A 17,422-nucleotide genomic window follows, 5' to 3' on the forward strand; every position below is an offset into this window, starting at 1 on the left:
CGTCAACTGTCTGCAGGCCACATGAAGTTTGGATAGTCTGTAGCTATTGACTCTGCAGACAGTTGACAACTCTGCACACTCTGCCCCTCAGCATGCCTTGTGGTCCATGGACGAGTCTGGGTTGGGCAGATGCCAAGAGAACGGTACTTGCCTGACTGCATTTTGCCAAGTGTAAAGTTTGGTGGAGGGGGGGGATTATGGTGTGGGGTTGTTTTTTAGGGGTTGGGCTTGGTCCCTTAGTTCCAGTGGAAGGAACTCTTAATGCTGCAGCATTCTAAGCCATTTTGGAGAATTTCATGCTCCCAACTTTATGGGATCAGTTTGGGGATAGTCCCTTCCTGTTCTAACATGACTGTGCACCAGTGCACAAAGTTAGGTCCACAAGGACAAGGACAAGTATGAGCAAGTCTGGTGTGGAGGAACTTGACTGGCTTGCACAGAGCCCTGACCTAAACCCGAGAGAACACCTTTGGGATGAATTAGAGCAGAGACTGCGAGACAGGCCTTTTCATCCAACATCAGTGCCTGACCTCACAAATGCTCTCTTGGATGAGTGGTCAAAAATTCCCATAAACACACTTCCCATAAACCTTGTGGACAGTCTTCCCAGAAGAGATGAAGTTGTTATAGCTGCAAAGGGTGAGTCAACTTCATATTAAAGCCTATGTCTTAAGAATGGGATGTCATTACAGTTCATGTCTGTGTAAAGGCAGGTGTCCCAATACTTTTGACAATATAGTGTAATTAATCTTAGGTAACTGAATGACAGTCATCATACACTGCCCGTGTTATCTTACAAAATAAAACTTCATAAGATATAGAAAATCAGACACGTACAGGATTTCAGTCACCTGTGAGATATATATAAAATTTCCATCCACCCAAACTGCTTATCCTATTGGGTCGCGGGGGGTCTGGAGTCCATCCCGGAAGTAATGGGAACGAGGCAGGGAACAACCCAGGATGGGGGGCCAGCCCATCGCTATATAAAAACACATCAGATAATGCCTCTGTAATTGTGTGGTTGTATGGAAAGCAGATACGGGGAGGTCAGTGTGCTGTAATTATAATCCAAGAAGCAAAATAATTCTAATTATTATACATGTTTTAACATTTGAATGCACCACCATAAGGACATAAAATTGTATACTGTGAACGTCCTATATACCCATACCAAAGCAAACCTGGAACCCTGCTTATAAATAGTGTGAGGATCAGATCTCCTCAAACATTTGCTTTTATCCTCATGGTCTTGTCATCCTGACTCCTGTGATAATGCGTGACATTATGTATAAGTCTGTCCCCCCCCCCCCCCCCCCCGATGATAATGCTCACTCACTGCCTCCCCCTTTTATCTGAGGGCTTCTCCCATACCATCCCTGACACTCCCTGCTGAAGGCACTACCTCCTGGTTATCTACTGGCGTCCCTCCCTGCACAGACTTGCCTCCTGTCCCCACAATCACCCCTTTCAGCAGCTAACACCCACCCACCCACACTCAGCCTTACAGTAATGATATGCCACTGTTGAGAGATCATTTTCCCATCTCGTTTCATAAATATGTATTAAAAAGAATCACAATTATTTATTCATCACTACGAATTTACTTTGGGGTGTTGTGCAAAAAAATGTAAAAATCCAGGAAAATCAAGATAATCAGTACAATAAATTTGGTACATAAAAATAAAATGTGTCTACAAATAAAATTAATGTGCCTGTTTTAGCAGTTGAATAAGGTTTATCGCGTCCTTCTGATCTTGTGAGATAGGAAATGTAGGGCGAATGTGGATGCTCAGAAAAAAGAGGGAAAATGTGTACCTTTGCTCATGACTGGGGCTGTACTCTTGTGATTGTACCATTTTAAGGTACAGAAATTGACTCTGAGGAACATCCCAGAGGTATAAACAGCATTAATGTACCAACAATGGCATAGAATTGTTCCTCAGAGTCCATTTCTGTACCTTAAAAGGTACAATTACCTACAGCTAGGGGTACAACTGGCAGACCCTTGAGGATACTGCCCCAGAGACAAGCAAAGGTACAAATTGTTACCCTTTGTCTTAGAGTGTAGGACTAATGTCATGGATTGAGTTCATCATGATAGAAAACCAATTAAACATCAAATAACCAAAAGCTATGGGTCTCTTCACTGATGGGAGGAAAATACCCTATCAGGCCACATAATTGTGAACATATAATGTGACAATTACAGTAACAAGGAAACCAAACTATTCATTGTCATATATCAGAATCTATGGACTTGGCTGCGATGTCTCATATCAAAGTTTTATTTAGAAAATTCGCAAGCTTCACTATAATCTTAGGTATATGCTTTGACTGTGAAAAATTAAGTTAATTGCAAGATACCTAAACTACAGTTAGTTTCTTTCTTTAACTTCAGTATATACCGAAAATAAACACTGAGAAAGTTGCCTAAAATGCTAAACGCAGCACTTTCGAATAGACAACCCTTTTTCTATTCGGAGCAATCAATTTGGAAAAACGCATGGTACACCAACATTAATGCCTGGTTTTATTTCAAACCACAGCGATATACATCAATGCGAAGAACGATGTTTTGTATTAATATACAGAGTGTGGGCGGGGAAATCTATTAAAAATGTTTGTGCCCTGTCCGATTGATGTCGGCTAAACCAATAAAATTAATGCATTGCAATGTAACAGCCAATCAAGCAAAGAGTGTGACCTGCAGTCTCACCCCCGCAATTAAACGGGCCGCTAGCGTGCTCCTGTTGTCAGTCGAAAAAGAGGTGGCACTTCGAGGAAGAACGACTACAGAAAAGTTGTAAGTTGTAAGATTGCAGCGAAGTACAGTTCAGTGCACGTTTGTCTCACGAAATTTGTTCCCATACTCTCCATACATTGTGTAATATAAAGTGGCTGCGCGCCTGGGGAGATGAATCGTACTTCCTATTTCGGAAAACTACTCGAAAAAGATCATTATCTTGACAAAAGAATACTTTAGTGCAAAGAAGACGGAGGATCGAGTCTCATCTGCGTGCCAGCCAGTGTAAATCACTGGGGAAAAAAACTGAATTCTGGTCCATAGCCCAAGCTTGTGAGGCTTTAATTCCTTCGCTGGAGATTGAGCGATCGTGCAGTAACTTTGCGACTTGCTGTTGATCAGCTTGGTGGTAGGTCGCAGCCCTTGAGGATGTCGTGCCGAAGCGGAGTGGGGGCTGTGCGCGGCTGCACCTCGGGTCTCCAGCCCATGAGAGCCACGGTCCCCTTTCAGCTGAACAACAAAGCGCAGCCCGGGCCCAGGGATGCCAGGACAGGTGAGTGTTGACGGTGTCCCCTTGTACAAGGTTGTAAAATGCAGTAGACCGTTGATCTTGTGGTTGCAGCTCTGTTTTGCAGTAAGTTAAAAAAACTAAAGAAAAAGCAATCCATAATCTTATTTTTGTCGCTCTAAAAGTCCTGAAACGAATGCAGGTTATCTGTAGCATTAGCAAATTGTTCGGGTCGTGTTGATACCAGGTCATTTTAATGAATAAACCATTTCTGAAGTCGAGAAGTCAGTGGATCTGGCGTTTCGGATAACTTGGCTGCAGGACATCGACCTGCTCCTGATCCCTCTATTAATGAGTTTTTTTTTTAGCTCAGTGCACTCGCTTTGACTAAAGAGTAACGAATTACTTGGGCTGATTGTTCCTTAAATGCGATAGTTGTGGTTAAATGCTTTATTTCACCCTGCTTCCTTTAATAAATATGACTTGTGACGTGATCTAATATGACTTTCTTAATCTTACCCGAAAGTAGTGATACCGGTGTTGTTTCGCAGATGGCTGAGTCAGCATAATGGTGAAAAGGCGTTTGCTGACCGGACATAGACGCAAGGCAGCAGCACCTTATTTGGCTGCTGTTTATAGGTTTTTCTCCCCTAAAAGAGTAGTTTTACATAGCCCTTTTGTTCATGAAACTGTTAAATAACAGCCATGTAACAAGAAGATTATTGTGCCAGTCTTGCAGGCTTGGGAAAGCTTTTCAGTCAATTTTATTTACCAATTATTCAGTTTGGGATTGTGCTGCTGAACAGCATTCAGCATAACAGAATATTGGATATGTATTTTTAAGACGGTTTTGGGGCCAGAATACATTGTTAGGATTTAATTTTTTAAAATTGGTCAATACTATAAAAACCACATTAACTTGTATGGATCAGATATTCATGGAAGCAAATGCTTTATGTTAAAAGATTAAACTTCTTGCCATGGAATTTGCAAAAAATATGAAGGTTTGATTCCAGGCAATAAGCTGCATGTGGTTGGATGCACAAGGTATGTTTTAACAAAAAGTTTGCATTGGCCTTATGTGGACATTGGGCTGACAGAGTAGAGACACCTCACCAGCGCTGTGTACTGTGCTGGTCCAGTTCTGCTCTTGGGGTACCTCCTCCTGGCTGGCATGAGGGGCTGGCAGTTACTGATGTTAACGGGCAGGGTTTGGAGTGTGGGTACTGGCTATGGCCGTTACAATGCAAATGAGTTCATGCTGCTGAACCCGCAGACTTAAACCGTGCAAAAAAAGCAGCACACGACATTTAATAAACGCAGTGCCCTTCCTGCTCTGTCAGCTTGTGGCCCTCGTGATGCCACATCCTTGTGTGCCGGGCTCTGCAAGGTGGGGGATGTGGTTCAGCATTCTCCAAGGACCTCGGCCTGCTCGCCGGACACTGCGGGCTAGTACAGCTCCAGAGTAGCATCATAGTGAAATGTGCACTTTCACAAACTGGGACTGGACCACTTCCTGGCCTGGCATACAGTGTTAAGACACACGGCCTCCGGCAGGCTGCTCTTGAAGCCACATGGTGCCCACACTTTCCTAACTCCACCTTTCTGCGATCTCCTTATTGGACAGCCGAGAGGACCAAACCAGGCGCCCCAAAGCCCAACATCCGACGCACCCTGTCCTTGGACACGGTGGTTGGGCCCTATCTGCAGAGCCAGTGGCCCAAGGAGCTGGACCCCGAGGGCATCTGCAGCCTGAGTGACAAGGCCACACAGGTGCCCACTCACTCACTCTCTCTCTCTCTCTCCCTCCCTCCCTCTGTCTCGCTTGAGCTGTCAGCTTGCATATCAGGTCGCCTTGGGTAATTTGCATACTGATTCATAAACGTTAAGAATATGGCCTCCAGGCTGACCGGTTGTTCTGCTGTGTTTTTTCCTCGCATTCTCTGTTATGTTAGATGTTTTTTTTTTTTTTTTGTGGTCCTGACCTGTGAACCAGACTGCACGCTGACTTTTTCGCTTCAGCCTCAGTTATGTTTAAGCTTGTGCTATTTTTTTAGGCTGTAGACAGGAAGGTGACTGTGGTTAAGAATCTCCCTACCATATTGATAATAACCTGGGCCTTTACTCATCAGTGTATCTGTCTGTGTGGCTCGCCAAATGATGTTTATTGGTTATCCACTCACTGATCCTTTGACCAAGAATGCAAGAGTATTTTTTCTTTTCACAGACCAGGCTTAGAAGTGCCGTGTTGGAGTGATACCTGCACGAGCGCTGTGTGGACGGTGTTTGTGTGCCCTCTCCACCCACTCGGTTAATGCGGCCTGGTTATCTCCTGAGCATCTCAAAACAATTTGACTGGGGGAAAAAATAGATAATGCTTGCAACAGGGGTGGAGGCTGTTGAGTGGTTTTGTGGCCTGGCAGAGCTGCGATGAAAGGCGGGGGGGAAGCAGAGCAAGTGAAACCATAAGCGTGTGAAAAAAAGGAGTCAGCTGATAGTTTCGGGGCCGGATCGCACCCAGTTGCTGCCGACAATAGCATTACAGCCCCACATCCTCCCTGCAAAGACTCGTCAAACACTCAGACCTGTGGGACTTCACCAGCTCCTCTCCCATTATTGTTCTTTACTGGATTTTCTGACGATTGACCGATTTAACCAGTAGGCTGTACCTGGTACCTGAGCGCTTTTTCTCATGCCATGGACTGGCTGGTGGCACGGTGAAGGCATCAAAGAGCCGGGCTGCGCAGACAGTTTTTGCAGGGTTAAGCAGCCATCCGGTCCTATACATTCCGCTCTGAGCAGCCTGACGTGGTTTCGGCTCGTTTTGGCCACAAACTGATAAACCCCATCAGAATCTGATCTTTACCTTTTAATATGTGTCACTCCACTGCCCATCTGCAGACGCCCAGTTCGTGGCCAGAGGAGGCCCAGGTGCGGAGAGCGGGCAGCGGGCACAAGCGCTCAGCATCATGGAGCAGCGCGGAGCACCGGCGAGAGGTTGGCACTGGCTGCTATCCCACCTCCTGCAACCGTGCATAGCAGCCCCTTATTTTATTTGCTCTGTAGAATAAGATGCAAGAGTTTGTCATATGCGCAGTAAGCACCCAGCTGCACTCCACATAGTACACAATGAAAGTCTCACACTGTATGTCCTTTTCATCCAGCAGTAAACACACATTATTCACAGTTATGACCATAAATTATAACCAATAAGTAGATACACAGCAGTGTAACCCTATAATACAGTGTTACCATGTAATGCAGATTTGGTCTTCAGAAGTCCATCCTGTGTGTGGGGCATGATTCTTATGTTAGTTGTTAATACTCAAAAAACTTGCTACCAGAACCTTCTTGGAGGTGATCATCGCAGAACGTCACATGGACCTCTTCGTTATTTTAAGAAGCTCCAGGAGGTCTGGGGGTATCCAAGTATGAGAGCTGCCTTATTGTTGGTTCCTGCTTCTACCCCCTCCCTCCACGCCCTTCATGTTCCCTCCCAGCTTGCCAAATTGAAACAGCACCTCCAGCAGCGCTCCAAACGTGGGGGTCGTGAACGGGACCAGGCGCCCTGGCTTGGGGGCAGCTCTGCAGGGACCACCCAGGTAACCGCGACCCCCACCCCGTCCCGCCATCACTGCATCCTGGTTTGCTGTGATGGGGAGTGCTTGGCGGTTTGTCTTTTCGGTGTGTGACTCAAACTTCTGTTTTTCTTTGTGAATTGACGTGTGGGAGTCGAGCTCAGTGGGTATCGATCCTTCGGTTGGAAAGTGTGCGGCTGGGGTGCGTATGTGGTTTGTCATTTCTGGGACGCAGAGCCGTGCAGCTGCAGAAAGGTCGCAGGCACGATGCTGGCACACAATTCTGCCCAAACGAGCATTTCTGAAGCCGCTCGCCACAGGCTGTTGAGAGCTAAAGGCTGTGTACCTCGGGCGTGGATGGTTGAAATATTACAGCAGAATAAATGTCAGAGGAAATGAATCAAGCTGCAGTGTGAAGCAACAGGAAAATTGCTATAAAGGCAGTTCTGCTTTTTGTGCCGAGGTTGGTTTCATCCAGCTGGTGCCACAGCTGTTGGCCACGGAGTGACGTTTGACCTGGCACATGTGGCTTGCGGATGCTAGGAGGCCAGTGGGTGGGTGACTAGGACGAGAAGGAAGGTATTCTGTGAAAGAGACTATAGCATCCTGGAGTCCTTCAGAGAACTACACTATATTGCCAAAAGTATTGGGACACCCCTCCAAATCATTTAATTCAGGTGCTCCAATTTAAAAAGTGTTTAAAATCCAGCACCTAGGCATGCAGACAGCATCTACAAACATTTGTGAAAGAATGGGTCGCCCTCAGGAGCTCAGTGAATTCAAGCCAGGTACCGTGATAGGATGCCACCTGTGCAGTAAGTCCATTTGTGAAATTTCCTTGCTATTAAATATTCTACCATCAACTGTTAGTGGTATTATAAGAAAGTGGAAGCAATTGGGAACAACAGCAACTCAGCCATGAAGTGGTAGGTCACATAAAATCACAGAGCGAGGACAACGCATGCTGAGGCACACAGTGTACAGAGTCGTCAACTGTCTGCAGATGTCTGTGGGATCAGTTTGGGGATGGCCCCTTCCTGTTTTAACATGCCTGCACACCAGTGCACAGATGTCATTAAAGTTCATGTGTGTGTAAAGCAGGTGTCCCAGTACTTTTGGCAATATAGTGTATAAAACAAAACCCCATACCTTCGTAAATACCGCAATAAACATTTTCTGACCAATGTGTGCACATGTGATCAAATTTCATACTCTAGAGAGAAACACACGCTTGTAGAATATACCAAATATTGTTTAAAAATGTCCACTTGAAGGATAAAAGTCGCGGTCACACCACGTGATTTCCACTTGGCAAACATTTCGACTTAACGACCTACTTGTTGGAATGGAACTTGGTTGCTAAACAAAGAGTTGTTGTATAATCATTATTCATCAAATAACAAAATGAATACCACGACTTTATGCACATGAGCTTTATGCTTCATGTCCAATGATGTACTGGCAGCCCATTCAGGGTATTTCTTCTGCTTTGCAACAGGCCTCCTTAACTGTCTGAAACCTTTCACCATTATGAAAGGAAAGAGATTGAGGGTAGAGCTTGTGATGATTGTATTTCCTTTGATGTCACAGGCATTGCTTAAAATGTGAAACAATCCGTAGGATTTCTTGCAAACTTGAGCTGACAGCAACCTCCATGCTTTTTAGGCAAAGTTGTTTTTAATGTCTGTATTCCTGGTAAGATTGGCGCTGTGCGGCAGTCACAAGGGGTGGCAGTCTTGCTGATGTTTATGGTAATGGTGGGTGCTCATGTTAGACCACAAGCCCTTGCATGTGGTACGTGACTCATCTCATGACATCACAGTGTGTCATTTTGCTTTGGATGGACAGTCCAGCATTTTCCCTGCTGCCATTTCTGGGCTGTTTGTGGCATTGAGGTTTTTGTCCACCGTCTTTCCATACTTCACTGTCGGAACAGTCATGTGGGAAGTATGGTGCTGTAAGTTAGCTAAATTTGAACCTGAAACGGGACACAGTTGTTTAGGTTTGGGTGTGATGTGAGCTGTGTCCCTCTGCGTGGTCTCTCCCCAGACGACACCCATCGCCATCCCGCTCGCGCCCCTGGTCAGGCTGGCCCCCCGCTTACGGCACAGCATAGAGGGCCTCAACCAGGAGCTGGAGGGCGTCTTTGTGCGGGAACAGCCAGAGGAGCGGCACAGAGTGAGTCTAACGCTCATCCATCATAATCTGCCTTAAATCGCCTTATGGTGAACTGTCCGTGACATCATTGTCCTCATGGTGGCGCTGTTCCGTCCTGCTTATGACCTCTGGCTATATATGTGTGCTCTCCTGCTAGATTTTGGATGTACCCGATGGCCACCGAGCTCCAGTTCCTTCCCAGCGATGCAGCAGCAGCTCCCAGAGTGACCCCTCCCCTGCACTCCTGCCCTCATCTCCGTCACCCTGCTCTTCCTTATCACCCTTCCCCCTGGGCGATATGGCTTCTGACTCTGACGTAGGTCAGTGCCCCCCTTTTTGTACCTGCTTTTTGTTGCCCCCCACCCCCCCATGTGCATGGTCAGTGTGATAGATCGTGGCCCCCTCCCTCTGTCGCTCACAGATGCACTGGGCTACGGTACGCTGTCCCGCTCACCGCCGTTCCCCCTTGGTGGCGCCGTTGACTCCTCCTTCCTGCAGCTGTCCTCCTCCCCCCGCCCCAACAAAAGCTACTCCTTCCAGAGGGAGCCCCCCGAAGGCTGTGAGAGGGTACGCGTCTCTGAGGATGGCCTGTGAGTTAACTTCACCCACGCCCCCTTCCATTTGCAAGTTGTACCTGAACTGTATACCCAGGCTCATTTTGTATCGCAATATGGTTAATTATTTACCTGAAGCCCTCGCCCTCCCGGTTAAATTGCTCATGTGGATTTTTGTCTGTTTTTTTCTAGTTTGTTTTCTTTAATCAGTGTTTCCCCCACCAGCAGCACCTGTCTGGCTGACCGCTCTTTCCCATTATCCTGCCCTGACCCCAACAAGGTGAACTTCACTCCACATGGCGGCTCTGCCTTCTGCCCTGTCAGCCTGTTAAAGCCCCTCCTCCCATCTGTGGACTTCCTGTTCCGCAGCCTATCAGTGTCCCCTGTCGCCGGCTGCTCTAGCCAGGGCGCCGCCCCCTATCAGGTCACCAGCTCAGGAGTGGTTGGGTACCTGGGCCTCCATGCTGACACTGCTGCCACCACGGCCATGTGAAGAGAGGTGGAGCCCCCATATCAGGGTCATGTGCACAGGTGTGGGGGGGACATAATGGAATTTAATGGGATTGTTACATTCGTACAGCACTTGGACACACAAGTCTGCCAGTTGAAGGGCACCTGGAGAAACTCATCCTGTTGTCCGTGGTTGGTGGAGCCACACCAAAATGCATTTGAGGATTCCCCCCCACCCCCGTCAAGTGACTCTGTAATATTTATGAACAGTATTCCACTGTAACCTTTTGTGTTTCTAAATGTTACAGAATGCGCTCTGTAAGTGTGACTGTGAACACAGAAGGGGCGTTTCCAAGTGGCCGGTTATTTAAAGAGGTTTTTGGTGGAGTTCGAGAAGCACTTAAAGGGACAGACAGCATTACAGGAGAGGGACTGAGCTGCTATAAGACGTCATTTTCAGATGAGACCTGGGGAATTTTGGTCAGTTCATGATGTCCCAGCTTTTTAGGCAAATTGACAAATTACGAAATATACTATCAGGTTTATTGCTATGTTTGTCAGCCCTCGTGAAGCACTTTTATAATAAATATCTGAATTTTATGGGCTTATATTGATGGAATGAAGTCATTTTTATAAGAAATGTCGAGCAGGTTGAACCATTGTAGTTGTTTTTATTTTTTTTATGACATTTAAATGGCACTCTAATGGAATATGGCTGACTTCTTAAATCACAGTGCATAAATTGTTTTTGTTCCAAGTTGTATTTAACTGGAATATTCAACTGAAACTGAGCTAGCGCTTTCCTTCTAAACTATTAGTATATCTCATACAGCATTCAATTACATGAAGGGAAAGATCTATGGCCTCACTTTCCAAGCCGAGTGTTCTCTGTGTGTGCGAGCAAAATGAAATTGTTTAGGCTTTTCATTCCATGTATCTAATCTAATTTGTATTTCAGATGTGGAAATTGCTGAAAATTTTAGCCTCATTTGTGTTAGTCATGTTTAGACAGGATTGGTGGGTGTTTCTAGTTAATCTTTTGTTGCCATAGTGAAAATACAGATGTTTTTCTATGTGGAAAGTGATGAGGAGAGACTGTCAGATATATTCTACTTCAGATCTTCTGTAAGGGTAGTGATACACGGAGCTTCAAGATATAGGCTTCAGTAATGGAAACCGCTCTGCTTGGAGCTTGTTTTTGCTTTATTGCAATTTTTGCTTAAGAAAAGTTTCCACCAAATTTGCTAAGCTGTGTATTTACAAGTTTGGTATACGAGTCGTAAGATTTCTAAATGGAATGCAATGTGTGTATAATGAAGTATACTGAGAAGCTGGAGTGAAATTTTACTTCTGAAACAGTAAAAACACGGAAGAATGTATTGTAATTGTTTCTGCATAAGCTAAAATGTTAACTTTGCTTTTTTGTATTTAGGAGGTGTATTGTTTGGCTGTACCGATTTAAGGTGATCGTCGTAGGAATGCACGACTACTAACTTCAGGCTTGTTTTTCACTTCTGCAGGCAATTCAAACAGCCTGCCTAAGGATATTTATGAAAATGATTTTGTCTTTGAACCTTTCTGATGATATTTGCATACCTTGTGTATTTATACCAGCAGAGGAAGGGTGACCTTTAATGGTGTCATTCTCACCCCCCCCCCCCCCCAAACAGAAATGACATATTAGTTTTTTTTTTTTTTATCTTTCTTTATGCCACTTCCAAAAGTTGGTTTACAACATTAAACATATTTCATTTTCCATATCAACATTTGTTCTTTCAATAACGATTAGGATAAACTAATGCCATTGACTGAGTCACTGTACCACCCAGTTTGCAATCAAAAATAAAGTCATATGATCTACAGTACCATGGCTCCATGTGTGTGGAGTTGGCATGTTCTCCTCTTGTCTTGATGGAGTTTCATCAGGGTAATCCGGTTTCCCTCCACGATCCAAAAACATGCGACAGTGAATTGGACTCACCAAATCGGTCATAGGTGTGGATGTGTGATTGAATGGTACGTGTGTGTGTCCTGTGATGGTTGGTGCCTCATCCTGGGTACTTCCCTGCCTTTTAAGGCCATACGCTCTGGACCCCCCATAACCATAATTAGGACAAGTGGTTACAAGAAATGGATGGACAGACAAACCATTAATAAAAAGAACTTGAAACTGCAGTCGTGGTCAGTTTTAACATATTATGACCTATAAAGTAGTTTTTAACATAATCAAGGGTACTTCATTTTAAGAAATACATATTATGTTTTCTGCCTTGTCCGTAGCCACTGGGATAAGCTCCAGACCCCCCGCGATCCTGAATTGTTTCAGAAAATGGATGGATGGACAAGTTCTTTGTACCTTTATCTGAAACCTGTAGTAATTCATCTAAATAACCTAACTAGTAAAACCTGGCTGGCCACATACAGGTCGTGATGTCCCTCTGAGTAAGGGCTTCAGCATGCTTTACCCAGAGGCTGGGATACACCCTGAATGGAATGCTGGTCCTTTGCGGGGCACATACACAATCACCGATGATGGGCAATTTAGAAAAACAAATTAGCGTAATTGCACATGTTTGGACTGTGGGAGGAAACTGCAGAATCCAGAGGAAAACACCACGTGAAGAACGTGCTTTGGCACTCAGGGAGGAGGTGGGGTTTCAGCCTACACCTCAGAAATGTTAGGCGTCTTATTTTATTCATGTGTTATTTATATTAGTATTTTATGATTACGTTAGGAAGCTTGCCAAAATAAATATAAGGTCTACATGAAATATCCCATTCCATATGATAAACTTATCAGAGAAACGCGAAACACCCAGTGATAAGCACAGAAATACATGCCTGGGCCCTTTGAATAGAGCTTCGAAGCCCCTGCTCCATGGTCACAATATTCCACCAGGTCACAATATTTTTCTGTTTTTCATGTCTCCTCGTGTTCTATTCAATTCCACCCCCCTCCCCCAGGGTTATGACACTGATTGGCCCGCGAACATCAAAAGTTTGGAATCTATGGGTGTCACTAGACAGTATTTATGTGCTGTGCTCCAGTAAAATTTCATGTTAAAATCATACGAGTCATAACGGGGGCGTCTATGCCCCAGTGGAGCTGTTTGTCTAGCAACACTCTTGCAGGGAACTCATTTATGCTGGTACAGTTTTGACCACCTGGGGGCACCAAAGGCACAAAGAAAGCCATCTTTCATTCAGTCGTTTAATCACTGATACATCATTTATACAAAATGCCTAACTTTACTGATCGCTGTTCAGAGGGGATCAGAACAGAAAACCTCAAAAATCAATAAAACAAAATAACATTACTTTCTGCTTTGTGCCTGCATCTTCTGGGACAAGCTGCAGGTCCCCACAACCCTGGTTGGGGCATGCGGGTGTCAAGATAAATCCCTGTCCTGTTCCCTTTGATATATCGGTTCTCCGTTTAACCAGCAGATGTCGCTGGCCATCCCGTTGCTATTAGTTCCTAGTGCAGGAGCGCTAAACTCCAGTCCTGGAAGGCGTGAGCCCTGCACATTTTTGAGTTTCCCCCCTCATTTAACACACGTGATTCAACTCCTTGTGCTGATTGACACACATCTCTTGAGTTGAATCATTTGTGGCTGAACAGGGAAAATATTGAGCTACACAGGGCTCCGGCCATCTAGGACTGAAAATTATCTAAGTCTGCCTATTCTCTTGGCTGCTGTGTAGCATAACCCTCACCTATGTGTCGTTCCCAATCCTAGTGTCTGGCTAATTGTTATGGTCTGCACCTGGCCCTCATGTAGCCCTTATTACCTGTATATTTATGTAACTCTCCTCATTCTGTTGATCTGCTAATTATTGTGGATGTTCCTATAATTGTCAGTTTCAGTTTGCTGTGTTTGTTCCTGTAAGACTTTGTGCTCGTGTTTCCCTAAGTGTGTCTGGTTAGTTTCCCTTCATGATACTTAAAGTGTAGTTGTAGTTCTTGTTCTGTTTTTACCTGTTTGATCCCTTGTAGTTCCTATGTTTTCTAGTCTTCCCTTTGTGTTCTGTTCATACATAATAAAACCTCTGCAGCCTGAGGGCCGCTTCATGGATCATCCCTTCATCCTTTCTCGGTGCCAAGCTGTAACGACGGGTATAGAAATCGGGCGGATGGATGGATGGTAAAAATCATACACTAATTCTGTGTAAAATTCCTGGAAAAATGTCCTCACGAAATTTCTCAAAATAACCGGGATGTTGGTCTTTAAGATTCTTTGTCAGGTTTGACGTGCTACTCACCACAACTTTGTAGCACTGTTTGCATAGAGGCTTATCGACATCCTTAGCCTTTCCATGCTTGTCTGCAAAATACTTCCAAATGGCACTTCTGCGTTTTTTTTACTAAGGCAGTTGGCGAACTGCTTGCAACTGCAGCATATGCTGTGTTCGGCTCGGTATGTGTGCGATAACCAACGCAAATGCGTTCAGTGGCTATTGAGAGGAGAGGCTGAGTGAGTGTGAGCGTGTGCACGTGCGCTGTAGCGGTGCTGTGTGAAGTATGGCGAATGAGGCGAAAACCGCACTGTTGGTATCAATAATACAATGAGTAATGAGCAAATGAGTATCTAATCAGATACTAATTTTTAATATCGATTAGTATCTGAGAATCGATTTTTTGACAACCCCAGTGTCTCATTTTCAACTCCAGCGTCAGCTACATCTTCTGTTTCTGATCTTTCGCGGTACATATTTAGCGGTGTAGCGTGAAAAAGGTCCCCCCTTAAAGAGTTTCCATTTGCGCCACTTTCCGAACGTTGTTTATGGTATTTAAACTGGTATTGTGGTATAAGAAAAATTCATATCATAACAATAATAAAAAATGGTTTTCGGTATGAACCTGTATTAGAACTAGCATTAGAACACAGTGCATTAATTAGTTTTGTGTATTTACCAGGCTAAGTAGTAAGTGTAATACAGGTAGTTCTCACTTTCTGATCTCCTGGTTAACAAGTTTACATCTTTATGAGAAGTTTCATTTTTCATATATCTTTTTTTTTTTATTTGCCTGTAACTTAACACACACTTTCCAAAAACGCCGTCTACAGCCCAACAAAGTTTTTGGATAACTTTGGAAATATCTGACTGCTCATGCCCGATTTGCACCTTCCATGTCTGCGTATGCGCAGCATTGCACTTTACGGCATAGTTTACCATAGTGCCCGATTTGTAGCACTTCGTTGCACAACACAACCTGATCCTGTTAATTTTACGTAATTTTTGAGTGATCTTCTTCAGCTCAGAATGAAAAAAAAAACATCCCATCTGCTGAAAATCAAGGTGACCAGAATTGACTGTGATGATTTCAGCAAAGAAGTGTGTGTTTTGTTTAAATGTATATATTTTTGATTATATGTTAATTCTAGGGGTGGCATGGTGGTGCAGTGGTTAGCACTGTTGCCTCACACCTCTGGGACCTGGGTTCGAGTCTCTGCCTGGGTTACTTGTGTGTGGGGTTTGCATGTTCTCCCCATGTCGTCGTGGGGTTCCCTCCGGGTACTCCGGTTCCCCCCCACAGTCCAAAAACATGCTGAGGGTAATTGGAGTTACTAAATTGCCCGTAGGTGTGTATGTGTGAGTGAGTGAATGATGTGTGTGTGCCCTGTGATGGGCTCATGCCCATTGCTTCTGGGATAGGCTCCAGACCCCCCGCAACCCAGTAGGATAAGCGGTTTGGAAAATGGATGGATGGGTATTAATTCTAATGTTACTGTAGTGCCGGCGAGGTCTGCAAGTCCCAGCATGCCCTGTGTGTAATTGTAAATAGCCCTGTGTTGTACTGATGTGTTGTAGTTATGGTTTTAGTTATAATTGTATTTCCCTATTGTCATGCGTGTGTTTGCCCATGTCTTGCGTGAACCCAGTACTGTCCTTGCCTGTCTTTAGTGTTGTATACATTACCCACCACGTGTGAGCTTTACTGTCTTGTGTCTGACTTGTGGTTCTCCATTGGATTTGGTATTCAGTGCTAGTCGTGTGCTAGTTACAGTCCTGCTAAGGACTATAATAAAGAGCGTGTTATTCCCTGTAGGCAAGTGTCCCCATCCTTCGCTGCCCTTGCAATGCCCTGGTTCACCTGGCGCCACATTTGTGCCAGAAGTGGGATGCCGGAAGTAATCCCAGGAGTGCGGCTGGAGCAGGCACTCTTCAAGGTCATCCGGCAAGCCTGCTCCAACGTGGCGGACCTTGCGGCAGCTGAGAAGCTTCGGCATGCGAGGAGAACGATTCGGGACGTGAAGCTCATCTGCCGGCACTGCCAGAGAGAAGGGCACCAAGCACACTATTGCCTGGAAACCCATACCACAGCTATGGACAAATAAGCAGAGGACGCCGGAATGAGGAAGGCACCCTCCGCTCCATCCAGGAAGCACCGGACCCATACAGTGCGCCCTGAAGTTGTTCCTTCAAGCCTGTCGGACTCACTTTAGAGACGGTAACGTCATTGAGCAAGGGAGGTGGGCTCTCCTGTGAACTCTGGCTACTCACTGTCCACGGAGCTCATCAGCAGCGAGGAGCCGCAGCGCGACCCCAGCTGCAAGCACGAGCGGGCAGAGGCTGCTCTGTGTGAGCGCGAGGAGGCGTGCTGCAGCTGGAGTGCCCAGTTAGCCTTGGAATGTCAAAGCTTGATGAGCAGCAGGAGCAAGACCATCAGAACCAGGAGCAGGTACGGGAATCGACAGAGCAGGAGTGGCAGGAGCTGGAGCAGCTGGCCATGCTTCTCCGAGGCAACAGAGGCGCCATTACCGGGCCGCAAGATGGCACTGCTCAGTCGGGAGGAGCCATGTCGAAGTTTAGAAACCCAGCTGGCCCAGAAGCGCCGTGAACTGCTGGAAGTGAAGGCCCAGCACAGGGAGGACTTCCATAAGCAGCGCGAGGAGGAGGCCTGCTTGCCATGCCTGAGAGAGGCTATTCTCCTGGAGCAGGAGCAGAGCCACCTAACCCTGCGAGCAGGAGGCCTCTTGGCAGGACCTACCTGCTGCACAACATCAGTGGTGGGTTGCACCAGCTTAGCGTAAGTTCGATCGTAAAGTTGGGTGTAAAGTATACCTTAAGTCTTATGTTGAAACTAGCTAGTTTGAAACTAGCACCGCGTTCTTTGTTGGTTGCATCACTTCCACTTAAGATACATCGTAGTTAGTAGCTACTAAATAAAGTTACAGTCGCACAGAATGACGTTTTCATCGTGGACAACCAATCAATATCACTGTTTGATATTACTGGAACTAACTCGCTGTTCTCCATGCTTTTCGGCTAATGTATGCACATTTTGCATATAGCCTTAGTAAAGTCCTTATACAGGCGTTGCTTAGTTGTTTGGGATGAAAAAAAAATACATTTAAGTTTGGTTTATAAATAGCTATTGATTTGTGTTCTCTGTATCTGTGAAAGGAATTTAACCACAGGGCAA

The 17,422-nt window shown here is 45.4% G+C and overlaps 1 protein-coding gene across 3 annotated transcripts; it reads left to right on the forward strand.

Annotated features, from left to right (window-relative positions):
* Positions 1-2,685: 2,685 nt before the first annotated feature.
* Positions 2,686-11,858, forward strand: LOC125741916 (protein FAM117A-like). Of its 3 annotated transcripts, none has more exons than XM_049013435.1 (9): positions 2,686-2,806; positions 3,149-3,299; positions 4,882-5,027; positions 6,156-6,251; positions 6,755-6,856; positions 8,882-9,010; positions 9,147-9,309; positions 9,411-9,579; positions 9,769-11,858. In XM_049013435.1, the coding sequence occupies exons 2-9, from the start codon at positions 3,176-3,178 to the stop codon at positions 10,034-10,036; spliced, it is 1,197 nt and encodes a 398-aa protein (XP_048869392.1). In that variant the 5' UTR covers positions 2,686-2,806; positions 3,149-3,175; the 3' UTR covers positions 10,037-11,858. The 3 variants fall into 3 exon arrangements, with proteins under 3 accessions (XP_048869392.1, XP_048869394.1, XP_048869393.1); XM_049013437.1 differs by having other exon boundaries at positions 9,772-11,858; XM_049013436.1 differs by having other exon boundaries at positions 2,770-3,299.
* Positions 11,859-17,422: the final 5,564 nt, after the last annotated feature.

The sequence above is a fragment of the Brienomyrus brachyistius genome, chromosome 5, assembly GCF_023856365.1.
Source record: "Brienomyrus brachyistius isolate T26 chromosome 5, BBRACH_0.4, whole genome shotgun sequence".
In the NCBI taxonomy this organism is placed as follows: Eukaryota; Metazoa; Chordata; class Actinopteri; order Osteoglossiformes; family Mormyridae; genus Brienomyrus; species Brienomyrus brachyistius.

Coding starts and splice junctions, on each gene's coding strand:
- LOC125741916 (XM_049013435.1), top strand. CDS start 3,176: ATGTCGTGCCGAAGCGGAGTGGGGGCTGTGCGCGGCTGCACCTCGGGT. Junction 5,028..6,155: donor TGAGTGACAAGGCCACACAG/GTGCCCACTCAC, acceptor GCCCATCTGCAG/ACGCCCAGTTCGTGGCCAGA. Junction 6,252..6,754: donor GCGCGGAGCACCGGCGAGAG/GTTGGCACTGGC, acceptor GTTCCCTCCCAG/CTTGCCAAATTGAAACAGCA.